The sequence below is a fragment of the Nerophis ophidion genome, linkage group LG17, assembly GCF_033978795.1.
Source record: "Nerophis ophidion isolate RoL-2023_Sa linkage group LG17, RoL_Noph_v1.0, whole genome shotgun sequence".
Classification (NCBI taxonomy): domain Eukaryota; kingdom Metazoa; phylum Chordata; class Actinopteri; order Syngnathiformes; family Syngnathidae; genus Nerophis; species Nerophis ophidion.
Window position 1 is genome coordinate 7264080 of NC_084627.1, and position 19418 is coordinate 7283497.

The 19418-nt window shown below is 41.3% G+C and overlaps 1 protein-coding gene across 1 annotated transcript in view; it reads left to right on the forward strand.

The window, feature by feature from the left end:
• Positions 1-6501: 6501 nt before the first annotated feature.
• The window catches only part of LOC133535932 (wings apart-like protein homolog), a 39116-nt gene continuing 26199 nt past the window's right edge, over positions 6502-19418 (forward strand). The window contains exons 1-3 of the mRNA XM_061875998.1: positions 6502-6792; positions 12162-12616; positions 14181-14844. Coding sequence (XP_061731982.1) covers positions 12184-12616; positions 14181-14844 — 1097 coding nt within the window. The 5' untranslated portion in view covers positions 6502-6792; positions 12162-12183. The remainder of the gene's footprint in view (positions 6793-12161; positions 12617-14180; positions 14845-19418) is intronic.

Below are 19418 nucleotides of genomic sequence, written 5' to 3' on the forward strand. Positions count from 1 at the left end.
CATCAAGGCTTGGAATTGGGGGTTATCCATCCATCCATCCATCCATCCATCCATCCATTTTCTTCAGCTTATCCGAGGTTAGATCGCGGGGGCAGCAGCCTAAGCAGGGAACCCCAGACTTCCCTCTCCCCAGCCACTTCGTCTAGCTCTTCCCCGGAGGATCCCGAGACGTTCCCAGGCCAGCCGGGAGACATAGTCTTCCCAACGTGTCCTGGATCTTCCCCGTGGCCTCTTACCGGTCAGATGAGCCCTAGGGAGGCGTTCGGGTGGCATCCTGACCAGATGCCCGAACCACCTCATCTGGCTCCTCTCCATGTGGAGGAGCAGCGGCTTTACTTTGAGTTCCTCCCGGATGGCAGAGCTTCTCACCCTGTCTCTAAGGGAGAGACCCAAACTCATTTGGGCCGCTTGTACCCGTGATCTTGTCCTTTCGGTCATGACCCAAAGCTCATGACCATAGGTGAGGATGGGAACGTAGATCGACCGGTAAATTGAGAGCTTTGCCTTCCGGCTCAGCTCCTTCTTCACCACAACGGATCGATACAACGTCCGCATTACTGAAGACGCCGCACTGATCCGCCTGTCGATCTCACCATCCACTCTTCCCTCACTGGTGAACAAGACTCCTAGGTACTTGAACTCGTCCACTTGGGGCAGGGTCTCCTCTCCAACCCGGAGATGGCATTCCACCCTTTTCCGGAAAACAACTATGGACTCGGATGTGGAGGTGCTGATTCTCATTCCGGTCGCTTCACACTCGGCTGCGAACCGATCCAGTGAGAGCTGAAGATCCTGGCCACATGAAGCCATCAGGACCACATCATCTGAAAAACGCAAAGACCTAATCCTGCAGCCACCAAACAAGATCCCCTCAACGCCTTGACTGCGCCTAGAAATGGTGTCAATAAAAGTTATGAACAGAATGAGTGACAAAGGACAGCCTTGGCGGAGTCCAACCCTCACTGGAATTACCGCCGGCAATGTGGACCAAGCTCAAATGACCATGAATTGATGAAGGTGGACCCCGACTTAAACAAGTTGAAAAACTTATTGGGGTGTTACCATTAAATGGTCAATTTACAGAATATGTGCTATACTGTGCAATCTACTAATAAAAGTTTCAATCAATCAATCAAAGCTCTGAGACTGACAATTGGGGGTTAAATCACCAAACATGATTCCCGTGCGCGGCCACCGCTGCTGCTCAATCAATCAATCAATGTTTATTCATATAGCCCCAAATCACAAATGTCTCAAAGGACTGCACAAATCATTACGACTACAACATCCTCGGAAGAACCCACAAAAGGGCAAGGAAAACTCACACCCAGTGGGCAGGGAGAATTCACATCCAGTGGGACGCCAGTGACAATGCTGACTATGAGAAACCTTGGAGAGGACCTCAGATGTGGGCAACCCCCCCCCCCCTCTAGGGGACCGAAAACAATGGATGTCGAGCGGGTCTAACATGATACTGTGAAAGTTCAATCCATAGTGGCTCCAACACAGCCGCGAGAGTCCCATCCACAGGAAACCATCTCAAGCGGATCAGCAGCGTAGAGATGTCCCCAACCGATACAGGCGAGCGGTCCATCCTGGGTCCCGACGAGCGGTCCATCCTGGGTCTCGACTCTGGACAGTCAGTACTTCATCCATGGTCATCGGACCGGACCCCCTCCACAAGGGAGGGGGGGGGACATAGGAGAAAGAAAAGAAGCGGCAGATCAACTGGTCTAAAAAGGAGGTCTATTTAAAGGCTAGAGTATACAGATGAGTTTTAAGATGAGACTTAAATGCTTCTACTGAGGTAGCATCTCGAACTGCTCACTGCTCCCCTCGCCTGCCAGCAGGTGATCAAGGGTGATGGGTCAATGGTTGAGAATAAGTTCACCACGCCTAGTGTGTGTGTGACCATCATTGGTACTTATTTCAAACAAAATGAGCAAAAAAGTTAGCATGAAACATTGGCATGCTAACATTAAGGAAGGAACTCTCCTGACGGAATAAATAAAGTACTATCTAATTAGCATTATTAGTCTTCGGAGTTTCTGGTCATATTAGTGAATTTTTTTGACATTTTAGCACAACAAACATGTGACTGCGGACTCTTCTCTGCCACTCTTTACGTGCACCTGTGTGCCGCGGACATGTATTCAATATAATTACTTCTTATAAAATACATATCTTCTGCGTATCATTAAGCAAGACTCGGACAAAGCCTTGGGAAAGAATTCTGCCTGCAGTGTGGCGGCCTCTAGTGGCCGTGTGGGTCAATGTCACCTTTTTAACTCCGACTGTAGTTTTGATGACGGCCACAAGATGGCAGCATCTGCACGGGAGTCATTTTGAGGATTCCGCTTTGAAATGACGTCACTCCTGCCACCCGAGGTACTCAAGTACTCCAAAGTAATCTAGTAGTATACACTGCAAGTACGAGGAAGAAGAAGCCCGGTAAACATCTCCAACTTCATTAAAAATGACATCATCTCATTCTCTTTGTCATTTAGTTGAGTTGAGCTGCAACCGGAAGTGAACAAAAGTGTTACTATTTGTTTCGAAGAGGACAAGCCGCGGGATTAAATCAACTCTGCTTCTTCCTCTTCCTTTTGAGTCTGTGTGTGTGTGTGTGTGTGTGTGTGTGTGCGTGAGTGTGTGCGTGTGTGTGTGTGTGTGTCTGTGTGTGTGTGTGTGTGTGTGTGTGTGTGTGTATGTGTGTGTGTGTGTGTGTGAGAGAGAGACACCGCTGGAGTGTGTACTACAAAAGATGGAAATTTTTCAGTCACGTATGACGTCATGACACGGCTAATGTTAGCATATGCTAGCTACTGTAAAACAACACAAACATTTACAATTTAGGGCAACATGTTTTCTTTAGTTGGAAGTGGAATTCTCAAATAAAGAAATAAAAAATAGATTAAATTAATTCAAAAATATATAATAAAATAAAAAAAAACTTAAAAATACATATTTTTTTATAAATAACAAATAAAAAAATGAAGGTGAAATATTGTAGGCTGAGTTGTGAATATTTCTACTGACACAAAAGATAATATAGATAATAAAAAAAATATATATATTTTTTTAAATGAATACAGAAAAAATATTTAAAAATTAAAACAAAAATAATAATAAATAAATAAACAAATGAAGGTGAATTATTGTAAGCTGAGTTGTGAATATTTCTACTAACACACAGTATGATACATTTTTTTGAAAAAATGTAAATAATTAAAAAATGAATAAATAAAAATATGTATATTTAAAAAAAAAACTATAAATAAACGAAGATTCATGATTGTCAGCTGAGTTGTGAATATTTCTACTGATATAAAACATGATTAAAATAATTTTGAAAAAATAACAAATAAAAATATATTTTTTCAATAAATTAATAAAAATAAAAACATGCATATTCCAAAAATACAATAAATAAAGGTGAATTATTGTAGGCTGAATTGTGAATATTTCTAATGACACACGATATGATACAAATAATTAAGAACAATTTAATACAAGTAATTAAAAAATCCAAAATTTTGCCCCAAAAATATATATCTAAAAAAAACAAATGAATGTGAATTATTGTCGGCTGAGTTGTGAATATTTCTACCGACATAAAAAATGATTAAAATAATTAAAAAAAACTAACAATTTTTTTTTTTTTAAATAAATTCATAAAAATAAAAATATGCATATTCCATCCATCCATTTATTTACTACCGCTTATTCCCTTTTGGGGACTCAGGGGGCGCTGGCGCCTATCTCAGCTACAATCAAGCGGACGGCGGCGTACACCCTGGACAAGTCGCCACCTCATCGCAGGGCCAAATATGCATATTCAAAAAATAAAATAAATAAAGGTGAATTATTGTAACCTGAGTTGTGAATATTTCTAACGACACACGATATGAAACAAATAATTAAGAAAAAATTAATACAAATAATTAACAAATAAAAATGTTTACCCCAAAAAATATATATTCAAAAAAACAAATGAAGGTGAATTATTGTCGGCTGAGTTGTGAAAATATCTCTATCGACATAAAACTTGATTTAAATATTAAAAAAAAAACTAACAAATACATTTTTTTAAATTAATTAATAAAAATAAAAATATGCACATTCAAAAATAAAATAAATAAAGGTGAATTATTGTAGGCTGATTTGTGAATATTTCTACCGACATAAAACATGATTAAAATAATTCTAAAAAACTAACAAATACATTTTTTTTTTAAATAAATTAATAAATAAAAAAATGCACATTCAAGAAATAAAATAAATAAAGGTGAATTATTGTAGGCTGATTTGTGAATATTTCTACTGACACACAATATGATACAAATAATTAAGAATACATTAATAAAAATAATCAAAAAATCAAAACTTTTACCCCAAAAATATATATTTAAAAAAACAAATGAAGGTGAATTATTGTAGGCTGAGTTGGGAATATTTCTACTGACACACAAGATGATACAAATGTTCTTTTTCATATTTTGTGAGTAAACGTTGAAGAGTCAAGTCACTTTTTCCGGCCTCATGTGGTCACGTGACTGTCAGGCTTTTTTGGATTGGTGAAACGTAGTCATGTGACACAAGTCCCTCTAACGGGCCTGAATAAAATAAACATTTGCAAGCAATAATCAATCTAACATTTAACGACGATCTCAATAAAAGAGAGTGGATGTAAGAAAGTAAAAGTAGTGTTTCTTATTCTAAAAGTAGAAAGTATGTTGCATTAAAACTATTCAATTTATCCAAGAAGTTACTTCCGTAGAGGGTGTGACATCACACAGGTGTGACCACAGAAAGTCATCCTTGATGTTGTTCTGCACTGTCAAAGTAGCAATAAACTGTGTTGATTCAAACCATAAAAGAAGCACTCAGGAATGTCGTGAATGTGTTCAAACACAACAATAGAGGTGCACACTGTCCAATGTTAGACTCACACTTTGTATGGAGGCACTGAATACTAATACAGGACGAAATTAATAAAAAGTCATTACAAAATGTGACTTGATATCTTGGGGGCGTCACGGTGGCAGAGGGGTTAGTGCGTCTGCCTCACAATACGAAGGTCCTGCAGTCCTGGGTTCAATCCCAGGCTCGGGATCTTTCTGTTTGGAGTTTGCATGTTCTCCCCGTGAATGCGTGGGTTCTACTCCAGCTTCCTCCCACCTCCAAAGACATGCACCTGGGGATAGGCCCCTCCCACCTCCAAAGACATGCACCTGGGGATAGGCCCCTCCCACCTCCAAAGACATGCACCTGGGGATATGCCCCTCCCACCTCCAAAGACATGCACCTGGGGATAGGCCCCTCCCACCTCCAAAGACATGCACCTGGGGATAGGTTGATTGGCAACACTAAATGCTCCCTAGTGTGTGAATGTTGTCTGTCTGTCTGTGTTGGCCCTGTGATGAGGTGGCGACTTGTCCAGGGTGTACCCGCCTTCTGCCCGATTCTAGCTGAGATAGGCGCCAGCGCCCCCCACGACCCCAAAAGGGAATAAGCGGTAGAAATGGATGGATGGACTTGATATCTTGTAGGGCTGCGAGTCTTTGGGTGTCCCACGATTCGATTCAATATCAATTCTTGGGTCGCGATTCGATTATATATCGATTTTTTCAATTCAACGCAATTCTCGATTCAAAAATGATATTTTTCCGATTGAAAAGGATTGTGTATTCATTCAATACATAGATTTCAGCAGGATCTACCCCAGTCTGCTCACATGCTAGCAGAGTAGTAGATTTAAAAAAAAAAAAGCTTTTATAATTGTAAAGTACAATGTTTTATCAACTGATTGCAATAATGTAAATTTGTTTTAACTATTAAAGGAAGCAAAAATATGACTTATTTTATCTTTGTGCAAACATTGGACACAGTGTGTTGTCCAGCTTATGAGATGCCATGCAAGTGTAAGCCACTATTGTTCTTTTCTATTATTCTTATAAATGTCTAATGATAATGTCAATGAGGGATTTTTAATCACTGCTATGCTGAAATTATAACTAATATTGATACTGTTGTTGATAATATTCATTTTTGTTTCACTACTTTTGGTTTGTTCTGTGTGGTGTTTGTGTCTCCTCTAAATCGCTCTGTTTATTGCAGTTCTGAGTGTTGCTCAGGTTTGCTTTTGGAATTGGATTGCATTGTTATGGTATCTGAGAATCGCGATTCGTATTTGAATCGATTTTTTTCCCACACCTCTAATATCTTATTGTCATCATTTGTGTCAAGTCATGTCAATTGTCACTTTTACGAGTGTCATTGAACGTTGCATGAGCGCGGTTGAAACTTGAACTCAAAAACTTCCGGTTGTTGTTACCAAACTAAAAATCAAAAGCAATAACATTGCCGTAACTTATCGACATGGACTTGAACCTTGTTATCCGTGAAATTATTCGGATTTTTTTCAATTCAATGTTTTTCTTTGTTGTTGTGGATCGATGTAACGCGCAAGTCTTATTGCAACACGCTTTTACTGAGGAGGTTCGAAGCGACTTCCGGTCGTGTCCCGCTGTCCGCCAGCTTGACGTTTAGTTGACGGCCATGGAAAGCTCCGTCACAAGCCGCAGGAAACAAATAGTCTGCAGTTTAGTCTGAACATCCGACAGTTTTCCACGCTCACCGTCGCTTGGAGTCCGGCGAGGCGGCGTCGGCAGCGTCCGTCCGCGGGCTGGTGTGTTGTCCCGTGCGGCCCGGTGGATGCTGGACTGAGGCCTGCGCTCCGATGCCAGTGTGAATGTGCTTTGTCCCTCCTGCGGCCCTCTAGCCGGCCAAGTGAGTCTTCTAAAGGCACCTGAGTGCTGCCCGCGTGTCAAACATGCATCTTCTGTCTTCTGCGGCCAACAAGCGGCGGCCTTTAGCACTTATTCTTAGCCGTTAGCTCCGGGCTAGCCGTGCTAATGCTACAGCTAACAGTCAACAACTCAGCATCTTGAGGGATAAACATTATTATTATTGTTGATAATAGGCTTGTATTAACCTTTCTTCATCCCGCCGGTAAGATGCATTTATTAGCTTTGTTTTGGCACACCTAAGTTATAAGACGACATAATATTTGCTGTTTTTTAAGAAGTAGCACTATCTCCACACTCTGTAACGACGTCCAAATGTCGCGATACCATTTGGTGGCCACTGCACGATAATACTGTGCTATTGTCCAAAGAAAACCACAACCTGCTATCAATTTTATTTTATAGGTTAGAGATAATCGTTTTTAAATGAAAAGGTTCTTAAATCCTGCGATGAGGTGGCGACTTGTCCAGGGTGTACACTGCCTTCCACCCGATTGTAGCTGAGATAGGCTCCCGCAAACTCAAAGAGAATAAGTGGTAGAAAATGGATGGGTGGATGATATTAAAATCGTGGCTGATAGCCATCCATCCATCCATCTTCTTCCACTTATCCAAGGTTGGGTCGCGGGGGCAGCAGCCTAAGCAGGGAAGCCCAGACTTCCCTCTCCCCGGCCACTTGGTCCAGCTCTTCCCGGGGGATCCCGAGGCGTTCCCAAACCAGCCGGGAGACATAGTCTTCCCAACGTGTCCTGGGTCTTCCCCGTGGCCTCCTACAGGTTGGACGTGCCCTAAACACCTCCCTAGGGAGGCGTTCGGGTGGCATCCTGACCAGATGCCCGAACCACCTCATCTGGCTCCTCTCCATGTGGAGGAGCAGCGGCTTTACTTTGAGTTCCTCCCGGATGACAGAGCTTCTCACCCTATCTCTAAGGGAGAGACCCACCACACGGCGGAGGAAACTCATTTGGGCCGCTTGTACCTTGTGAACTTTAACCCAAAGCTCATGATCATAGGAGAGGATGGGAATGTAGATCAACTGGTAAATTGAGACCGTTGCCTTCCGGCTTAGCTCCTTCTTCACCACAACGGATCGGTACAACGTCCGCATTACTGAAGACGCCGCACCTGTCGATCTCACCATCCACTCTTCCCTCACTGGTGAACAAGACTCCTAGGTACTTGAACTCCTCCACTTGGGGCAGGGTCTCCTCCCCAACCCGGAGATGGCACTCCACCCTTTTCCGGGCGAGAACCATGGACTCGGACTTGGAGGTGCTGATTCTCATCCCGGTCGCTTCACACTCGGCTGCGAACCGATCCAGCGAGAGCTGAAGATCCTGGCCAGATGAAGCCATCAGGACCACATCATCTGCAAAAAGCTAAAAGCCACACTTTGTTAAATACATGGTCCGGCTAGTGTTAGCTCGCCGGCTAGCCTAAATGCTAACGTGAAAACAAGAGTCCTTAACCTCTTTCCCCCGTAAAGAAACATCATAGCCCAAGCACACAATGCTCTCTGAGCAACTAACATATTTATATCGCACTTAAAGGCCGACTGAAATGAGATGTTCTTATTTAAACGGGGATAGCAGGTCCATTCTATGTGTCATACTTCATCATTTCAACATATTGCCATATTTTTGCCGAGAGGATTTAGTAGAGAACATCCACGATAAAGTTTGCAACTTTTGGTGCTGATAAAAAAGCCTTGCCTGTGCCGGAAGTAGCAGACGATATAAGCGTGACGTCACGGGTTGTGGAGCTCCTCACATCTGAACATTGTTTACAATCATGGCCACCAGCAGCGAGAGCGATTTGGACCGAGAAAGCAACGATTTCCCCATTAATTTGAGCGAGGATTTATGATTCGTGGATGAGGAAAGTTAGAGTGAAAGACTAGAAAGAAAAAAAATGACCAAGGCAGTGGGAGCGATTCAGATGTTATTAGACAAATGTACTAGGATAATTCTGGAAAATCCCTTATCTGCTTATTGTGTTACTAGTGTTGTAGTGAGATTATATGGTCGTACCTGTACAACCTGAAGGTCGGCCCTGCACCTTTCTTCAGCACCAGTCGACGGGTGGTGGCAATGCCCATCTATGCCCTTTGCAAGGGACCCTCTTCGAAACACGATTTTTCGAAATGATCGCTGCATTATACGCTGTACATTGTGTGTGTGGTCCAATCCAACCGTGTTCGCTTGACATCTCTGTTCCATAGTAAAGCTTGACTGTCATCTTTCGAGAATGTAAACAATGAAACACCGGCTGTGTTTGTGTTGCTAAAGCCGGTCGCAATACACCGCTTCCCACCTACAGCTTTCTTCTTTGATGTCTCCATTGTTCATTGAACAAATTGTAAAAGATTCAGCAACACAGGTGTCCAGAATACTGTGGAATTTTGCGATGAAAACAGACTACTTAATAGCTGAGAACAATGCTGGACCAAAATGTCTTCTACAGTCCGTGACGTCACGCGCACGCGTCATCATACCGAGACATTTCAGCAGGATACTTCGGCGTGAAATTTAAAATTGCAATTTAGTAAACTAAAGCGGCCGTATTGGCATGTGTTGCAATGTTAATATTTCATCATTGATATATAAACTATCAGACTGCGTGGTCGCTAGTAGTGGCTTTCAGTAGGCCTTTAAAGGATTGATTTGGTCGCGTTGAAACTGACAGGAAGTGAAGTCATGTGAGGTCACATAAACCGGAAGTGAAGCTCAAGATAAAACACCCAATTTCCATTTATCAAAAACATTTTAAGATCTTCACAAATTAGAAGGCACATGAAAATAATATGGCTCTTATGAACGCTAAGAAAGTATAAAGTGTGTCGTATTTATTTTAGTAAAATTTTTTAAAACTTGGTTAAAATATTTTAGTGGTGTTGAAGTCTTTTTGGAGCAATGTTGCTGTTATGATGATAAGTTTGATCATCCATTCATCCATCTTCTACCGCTTATTCCCTTTTGGGGTCACGGAGGCGCTGGTGCCTATCTCAGCTACAATCGGGCGGAAGGCGGCGTACACCCTGGACAATTTTGGTCACAATTACTGTGATATGACATTTTTTTATTTTGTTAGGTAAGTTTATTTTCATCCAGGTCTTGGAAAGACGATTGCAGTGTTACACTGTGAGTGTCATTTCCTGTGATAGATATTAAGAAAGTTATGGACTTTTAAAAGCGTTACAAATGCACGACTGTTTGTCAATAAAAAGTCAATAGGGCATAAGATTTTCTGTGACATTTTTGTTAAAAATGACTTAACTTTAATAACGTTTAACCCATTTGAAAAACAAAAAAACGGTCAGTGTCATTTGAAAGCTTGCTTTTTAGGTGCAAAGAATTGTGTGGAAACATCCTGTGTTTAAAGGATACATATGTATATGTTGATGTTTAGCTTCACTGGGTTCAAATACAATACATTCCAGATAATAAGCCTTTTTTCCTACGCTTTGAACCCTGCAGTTTATATTTTGCACCAATACAAAAATACCACAGTAACGTCATCCCTGGTCACACAACCAGTCCTCTGCTTTCCCGGTCTCCATATCAGCTGATATTTGACACAGGCCCCCATATCCTCATTTAGCTGCCCTGGATATGCCTGTACTGTATTCCTTCATTTTGGACCTTCAGATTCAGCATGTCCTCTTCCATTTGTGTCAACAAGGTGAAACTAAGTCTGAAATCCTTTGACAAGTTGACCTCATGACGATGGCCGCCCATTAGGACCTTTCAAAGTGTCAAATACCATCCGCCTTGAAGACAGAGTATTTCATTTTGAAAGTAAACCGGATACTATATTTTGTCCGCATTCAGTGGAAGTCCTGGGTTATATAAAGTTGTGGCTAATTTATGAACTTTATTTTGCTATCAGCTAAAATGTTTTGTGTCCAATGGTTTGCTTACTGCATGCGTTGCAGGTTTAAAATCTACTTCCTGTTTTAATGCCTTAAACCAAGAGAAACTGTCATAAGGATTCTTCAGTTTTACAATATAACTAAAATAATTCATATTTACCTAAGCGTCCCATGTGTGATGTCTGTAGGAGTGTTTTCATGCATTTGTACGCGCCATCGTAATGTAATCAAGCTAGCGTCGCTAGCATTAGCTAACATGTGTACGAGTGTCTGTGTTAGTATTATTATTTTACAATAACATACTTTTTGTGTTGTTTCACTTCACAAATTCCTCAGTAAATTCATCAAAACGTCACCTTATCTTCGAAGTATGCTAGCATTTTTGCCAGCATTTTAGCTAATTCGGTTCTCTTTAGGTAAATATTTATGGATGTTTTTTACTTAGCGCCATTTTAGAAGTATGCTAGCTGTTCCCCTGTCAGCATTTACTGTAAGCATGTTAACAATAACACGGTAACTATTTTTGCTAGAATTTTAGCTAATTTTGTTTGTTTTAAAGTAATAATTGATTTTGTTATTTGGCCCAATTTTAGAGGTATGCTAGCCGTTCCCCTGTTAGCATGGGAACAATAAGAAGGTAAAGTTTTTTGCTAGCATTTAAGCTAATTTTGTTCTTTTTAAAGTAATAATCATTGATGTTGTTATTGGGCCTCATCTTAGAAGTATGCTAGCTCTACCCCTGTTAATGTTAGCAGGCTAACTATAACACGGTAACATTTTTAGCTAGCATGTTAGCTAATTTTGTTCTTATAAATTGATTTCGATTTCTTGGTCCCTGTGGGGAAATTCATTTTCACTGACCGTACTTTTAAACAATAAACATTACACATCACGGACGAAAATAGCAAGATTAAATGAATAATTATGGATTTTTGTTACTTTGCGCCATCTTAGAGATATGCTAGTCGTTCCCCTTTGACATAAAAAAGTAATTGAGTCGGTATAGATGATTGGAGAGCAGACATGACAATGACTTCTGTTTTGTTTGATCAGCCGTTTTACTGCCGTGTGAGAGGCACCGTTTGGAAACAATTAAGATATGTGAATAACCATAACTGTGTAAATAACTCATTTCACAACGTGTATATCTGCCATTTATAGTCCGGTGCTCCTAGTATATGGAAAAAAATATATATTTATCCAAAGATTCAGCAGGTGCAGCTTATATCCTGGTGCGCTCTATAGTCCGGAAAATCTGGTATATTCTTGGGGTGACGGTTTATGAAGTAACTGGTCATATTACTGGTATTCCCCGCGGTGTGCAGTGTCCGTGCTTCCACCGCATGCTTTCGCCAGTGTTTGTATGTTAGCAACATAACTGAAAAAGTTATGGACAGATTTAAGAGGGCAGTAGCCTGGTGTCTACAAACTAGTCTTGAAGAAGGATTTATCCTGACGTCGCTTCTTCTCGCTCTCTTCAGAAAATATGAGCCAGACGCAACGATGACATCCAGATTTGGTAAAACCTACAGCCGCAAGGGAGGAGAGAGCACGTCCAAGTTTGATGAAGTCCTGTCCACCAAGAGGGGCACCCTGAGCACAAAATGGGGGGCCACCACCTACAAGGCCAAGGTGGGCTCCAAGCGCGCCGGCGCTCCCAACAGCGCCTCGGTCCTGGACGTCCACAAGAGAGCCCGGCCCTGCGGGGACGACTCGGACGACCCCTTCGGCTTTGACAGCGACGAGGAGTCCAAGCCGGTGTCCTCTCGCAGCATCAAGTCGTCCCCTGCCAAGGCGGAGAAGATCTCTGTGGACTCCAGGAGCTGGTCCAACTTCCACGAAGGACTTCACGCCTCCACGCAGGAGACGTCACGGCCCGCCAGGAAGCAGTCGGGTCCGAGCGAGGACACCAGTCCATTCTTCAACAGCAGCCAAGGTAACATCTGGATCCTCATTACTAAACACTTTCTCTCTTAAAATGGCAGGAATTGAAATATGTCCATTTTTAATCCTTCATCATGCTGACACAATCCCAACTAAGCAACACATTATCGACCGCCAAAATTAGACATTTTGACATATCAGTTACGGCCTCTTTTTTGATCCATATCGGCCTTTGTTTTGTTTTTTGTTTTCTTTTTTCCCGCAACAAATGTATGACATCAGCAGAAACTATGTATTATAAAATGAATTAGTCAAGTAATTTGTAGACCTAGTATCAGAATATAATCCATATTTACATTTTCGCTTTGTTTATACCATCATTTCCCGACTATGAGCCATTACTTTTTTCCTACGCTTTGTACCGTGTGGCTTATAAAACGGTGCGGGTAGTTTACGGATTTTTCCTCGCTAATGGCCATAATGTTTTGTGTCCAATAGTTTTAATTAAACCCACGGCGCCATCTTTTGGACCGGTTGCCGGTTGATAATATACTTTGTGTTTTAACGCCTCAAAACTGTGATTAACGCTCATAGCATTTTCTGCCTGAAAGGATTCCTCATTCATCACTCCAATTAGATTAGATAGTACTTTATTTATTCCTTCAGGAGAGTTCCTTCAGTAAATAAGATTTGTACATTCTACAATATAACTGAAACAATTCTTACTTACCAAGGCGTCCCATGTGTGATTTCTGTAGGAGTGTTTTCATGCATATTTGTACCTGCTATTGTGATGTAATTAAGATAGTGTCGTTAGCATGAGCCAATATGCTAACAGATTTACAAGTGCCTGTGTTAGTATTATTAACATTCTTTTTGTATCGTTTCACGTTCACAAATTCCTCAGTAATTCATCAAAACGCCACTGTGGAGTTATTGAGTCTGTTTAGCCGATTAGAGAGCTAGTATGCGCAGCTAGTGGATCCATGACCATGACTTATGTTTTGTTTGATCAGCTGTTTTAACAATTAATGTAGGTAAATATACATTTACAGCATATTTCTGTGTAAATAACTTATTTATGTATCTGCGGGTTATAGTCGGGTGCGGCTAATATATGGAAATGCATATTTTTTTCTTCTAAAATGTAATGGAAGGGGCTTATATATGGGTGCTTGCTATAGTGTGAACATTACAATATACTCTGGGAATAATTTCTTGGACACAAAGGCACTTTGAGGGCAAAAAGTGAGGGACTTCAAAGAGTAGTACGCAGTAGTTTTGACTTTTATGTTATTGTGTACTATTGGCTTTGTTATAAACAAACAATGAAAGTAATGGTGATGATACATGTAACATTTATGTTCATTACCAATAAAATCGGCCGACACTGATAAAAATATATTTCAAAATATGAAATATTGGCGCCATCCAGACCACTCGTCCCTCACACACGACTACGGACCTCTGCTACCCCCTGGTGGTTGTGAAAGTGTTGCAAAGCCTGCTTGTTCAACCATCATCCTTTTTCATGGTAGCAGACTAAATCACGGTCCTGATTAATCGTGCAGCCCTAATCCTTGAATAATGTCTCCAATCCCGTTGTCCCATTTCAGCAGAACATTTCAGCAACTGGTGTTCGTCTTCAGAGCAGCACCACAGCTACTCCTGGTACCAGAACGCCTCCGAGCGTGACCAGAAACCTCTGGCGCAAACCACCACCCTGAAGACCACGTCCAAGGCCGACTGCGCCTACAGCTCCTGGGACTCCCTCATGGGCCTGCGACCGCCGTCGCCCAGCCAGGAGCCGCGTAACCCCGCCCCCTCGCTCTCCTGGACTCCGGCGGGCGTCTGCGAGCCGTTGAACAGCCGCCACCAGAAGCTGCCCTCGCCTCCCGGACTGCGCAGCCCCGCGGGGAGCCAGGGTCTGGACAGCGACCTTCAGTTCAGCCTGGAGACGTCCGATTATTCTCAGACGCCGTCCTCGCTTGTGAGGAACTCAAACTATCGGACGTACAGGAGGCCCAGCAAGCAGCCCTCCCCCAAAGACTCCAGCCCCTTCGCCAGCAGCATTGTGGCTCCAGACGCCCTCCCCGGCAGCGCTGACAAGACCAGGACCAGGGACTACACCGTGCTCCACCCGTCCTCCGTCTCCATGTGCACCGTCACCATTCAGGGCGGCAGCAGGGAGGAGGCGGCTCCCTCTAGCGGCGGCGGCTGTGCCACGGAGCAGGTGGACGCGGCGTGGCAGCGCAAGAAGATGGAGCAACAAACCATCAGGTACTAACACTCGCCTACACGCGCTTCCTGTCGGCCATCTTGTCGCCAGGCTGAGCTGATACAAGAATGTTCAAGTAAAGTTGAAGGTGTAAGGTCCTTTTAGCCTGTGGGGGGCCTCCTACATCATTCTAAATATCTGATTGCTGCAAATGGGTCGCCATCTTGTGGAGAACGTGAGAAAATCAGGTCAATGACTATGAATTGTCCTTTGAAGTGTATGATGCACAGCATTTTACTTCTATGATTCAATCCAAACAACCTTTCCCCCTCATGGTGCAAAACAACTACAACCAACAGAAAAAGTCAACACACACGGTCGTACGTAACACAAAATGTTGTGGCTAGTACAAAACAATGTCCAAGCACCATACATCATTCTAGAGGATTTCAATACACTGCAATGCATGATGGGGAAAATGCAAAACACTCCTGCTACACTTAAAGCACAGTTTTTGTGTCCGTCTCTCTGTGTGTTTGTGTGTGTTTGTGTGTAAATGTGTAGATACATGTGTATGTATAAGTGTATATACGTGTGTGTACACATACATACATACACACAAACGTATATACACACACACACACACACATATATATATATATATATATATATATATATATATATATATATACACATATACACATACACACATAATATATACAAACCCTGTTTCCGTATGAGTTGGGAAATTGTGTTAGATGTAAATACAAACGGAATACAATGATTTGCAAATCCTTTTCAAGCCATATTCAGTTGAATATGCTACAAAGACAACATATTTGATGTTCAAACTGATAAACATTTTTTTTGGGCAAATCATTAACTTTAGAGTTTGATGCCAGCAACATGTGACAAAGAAGTTAGGAATGGTGGCAATAAATACTGATAAAGTTGAGGAATGCTCATCAAACACTTATTTGGAACATCCCACAGGTGTGCAGGCTAATTGGGAACAGGTGGGTGCCATGATTGGCTATAAAAACAGCTTCCCAAAAAATTATCAGTCTTTCACAAGAAAGGATGGGGCGAGGTACACCACTTTGTCCACAACTGCGTGAGCAAATAGTCAAACAGTTTAAGAACAATGTTTTTTCAAAGTGCAATTGTAAGAAATTTAGGGATTTGAAAAACATCAATGGTCCGTAATATCATCAAAAGGTTCAGAGAATCTGGAGAAATCACTCCACGTAAGCGGCATGGCCCGAAACCAACATTGAATGACTGTGACCTCCGATCCCTCCGACGGCACTGTATCAAAAACCGACATCAATCTCGAAAGGATATCAGCACATAGGCTCAGGAACACTTCAGAAAACCACTGTCACTAAATACAGTAGGTCGCTACATCTGTGAGTGCAAGTTAAAGCTCTACTATGCAAAGTGAAATCCATTTATCAACAACATCCAGAAACGCCGCCTGCTTCTCTGGGCCTGAGGTCATCTAAGATGGACTGATGCAAAGTGGAAAAGTGTTCTGTGGGCTGACGAGTCCACATTTTAAATTATTTTTGGAAATATTCGACATCGTGTCATCCGGACCAAAGGGGAAGCGAACCATCCAGACTGTTATCGACGCGAAGTTCAAAAGCCAGCATGTGTGATGGTATGGGGGTGTATTAGTGCCCAAGGCATGGGTAACTTACTCATCTGTAAAGGCACCATTAATACTGAAAGGTACATACAGGTTTTAGAATAACATAAGCTGCCATCTAAGCACCGTCTTTTTCATGGACGCCCCTGCTTATTTCAGCAAGACAATGCCAAGCCACATTCAGCACATGTTACAACAGCGTGGCTTCGTAAAAAAGAGTGCGGGTACTTTCCTGGCCCGCCTGCAGTCCAGACCTGTCTCCCATCGAAAATGTGTGGCGTAAAATAGGACAGCGGAGACCCCGAACTGTTGAACGACAGAAGCTCTACATAAAACAAGAATGGTAAAGAATTCCACTTTCAAAGCTTCAACAATTAGTTTCCTCAGTTCCCAAACGTTTATTGAGTGTTGTTAAAAAAAAGGTGAAGTAACACAGTGGTGAACATGCCCTTTCCCAACTACTTTGGCACGTGTTGCAGCCATGAAATTCTAAGTTGATTATTATTTGCAAAAAAAAAATAAAGTTTATGAGTTTGAACATCAAATGTGTTGTCTTTGTAGTGCATTCAACTGAATATGGCTTGAAAAAGATTTGCAAATCATTGTATTCTGTTTATATTTTCATCCAACAAATTTCCCAACTCATATGGAAACGGAAGGTAGAAAAAGCGCTATACAAGTACAACCCATTTATCATTCATCATGTGCCTTGGGCACTAATACACCCCCATACCATCACACATGCTGGGTTTGGAACTTTTCGCCTATAACAATCTGGATGGTTATTTTCCTCTTTGTTCCAGAGGACACCACGTCCACAGTTTCCAAATATGATTTGAAACGTGGACTCGTCAGACCACAGAACACTTTTCCACTTTGTATCAGTCCATCTTAGATGATCTCGGGCCCAGCAAAGCCTGCGGCCTTCCTGGGTGTTGTTGATAAATGGGTTTTGCTTTGCATAGTAGAGTTTTAACTTGCACTTACAGATGTAGCAACCAACTGTAGTTAGTAACAGTGGTTTTATGAAGTGTTCCTGAGCCCATGTGGTGATATCCTTTACACACTGATGTCGGTTTTTGATGCAGTACCGCCTGAGGTATCAAAGGTCCGTAATATCATCGCTTACGTGCAGTGATTTCTCCAGATTCTCTGAACCTTTTGATAATTTTACGGACCTAGATGGTAAAATCCCTAAATTCCTTTCGATAGCTCGTTGAGAAATGTTGTTCTAAAACTGTTTGACAATTTGCTTACAAAGTGGTGACCCTCACCCATCCTTTCTTGTGAAAGACTAAGCACTTTTTGGGAAGCTGTTTTTATACCCAATCATGGCACCCACCTGTTCCCAATTAGCCTGCACACCTGTGGGATGTTCCAAATAAGTGTTTGATGAGTATTTCTCAACTTCATCAGTATTTATTGCCACCTTTCCCAACTTCTTTGTCACGTGTTGCTGGCATCAAATTCTAAAGTTAATGATTATTTATACAAAAAAAATGTTTATCAGTTTGAACATCAAATATGTTGTCTTTGTAGCATATTCAACTGAATATGGCTTGAAAAGGATTTGCAAATCATTGTATTCTGTTTATATTTACATCTAACACAATTTCCCAACTCATATGGAAACGGGGTTTGTATATATATATATATATATATGTGTGTGTGTGTGTGTGTGTGTGTGTGTGTGTGTGTGTGTATATATATATATATATATATATATATATATATACAAATACAAACACATCATTTCTACAACTCTTATTTTTTTGTGACGTAGTGATTTGAGCACATACTTTTTGCTCACAAAAAACATTCATGAAGTTTGCTTCTTTTATGATTTTATTATGGCTCTACTGAAAATGTGAGAAAATGTGCTGGGTCAAAAGTATACATACAGCAATGTTAATATTTGCTTACATGTCCCTTGGCAAGTTTCACTGCATTAAGGCGCTTTTGGTAGCCGTCCACAAGCTTCTGCTTCCATTTTCAACCACTCCTCTTGATAAAATTGGTGCAGTTAAGTTTTTTTTTTTATAATTGTTGAAAGGGAGCACACAATTCCCGAACAGGCTGAATATTTTGAAGTTGGAACGGTTGGAATCAGATAAAAAATGTGGGATTTGTGGAACTTAAATAAATGTCCCATTCTTATAAATGGGACATTTTTTTGTCCTGATTAAGAGGAATGTTTGGACGGTGAAACGGTTGAAGTGGGTTAAAAAATGTGGGAGGAGTAGTCGACAGAAAAGAGGGTGATAAAAGTGTTGGAAAGAACGGATTTCCTGGAATTTTTCGGAACTTATGATGATATTGCTGGTGTAAATATATTCGATGTATGGTATTGAAGTGTAATAGAGGTGTAATTGCTTGTTACTGTATGACTGTGGACTACTCCAGCAGACTTCCACTCCAGCTAGCCAGCTGTTCCTGTACTTGTTCAATGATGTTGGGGCCAATATCTCTTGCTAGCTAGCTTTATGTACCACCACAATCTCATAATCAACCCAAAATATTTCTCCATTAGCTGTGATGCTAATTTTCTCAATGTTAAATCCCATTCATTTATGCTAACAACATTAGCTGACCTTTTTTGTGATCTCTGAAGTTTAAATAGCAAATATCAAAAGGTGTAGTTTCCTCTGCCTTCTGTTCTGCTAGCCATTCTGTTGTCATACAAGAATGTAGCGTATAGTTGGATTTAACATGCTGATTGACTCTTCATTTATTCATCTGGCCTATTTCTATTCATTTGTCCATCAGTAACATATTTTTAAAGACTACTCTAATTGTTTAGCTGACTATATATATATATATATATATATATATATATATATATATATATATGTATATATATGTGTGTGTGGCATTGCACTAGTGTTTTACAAGAATAAATAAATACAAACACCTGACATTTCACCCCAACCAATCTAGGCGGAAAGGCTGTGTACATTTGCAGAAAGTGTGCAAAAAGCTACGTCA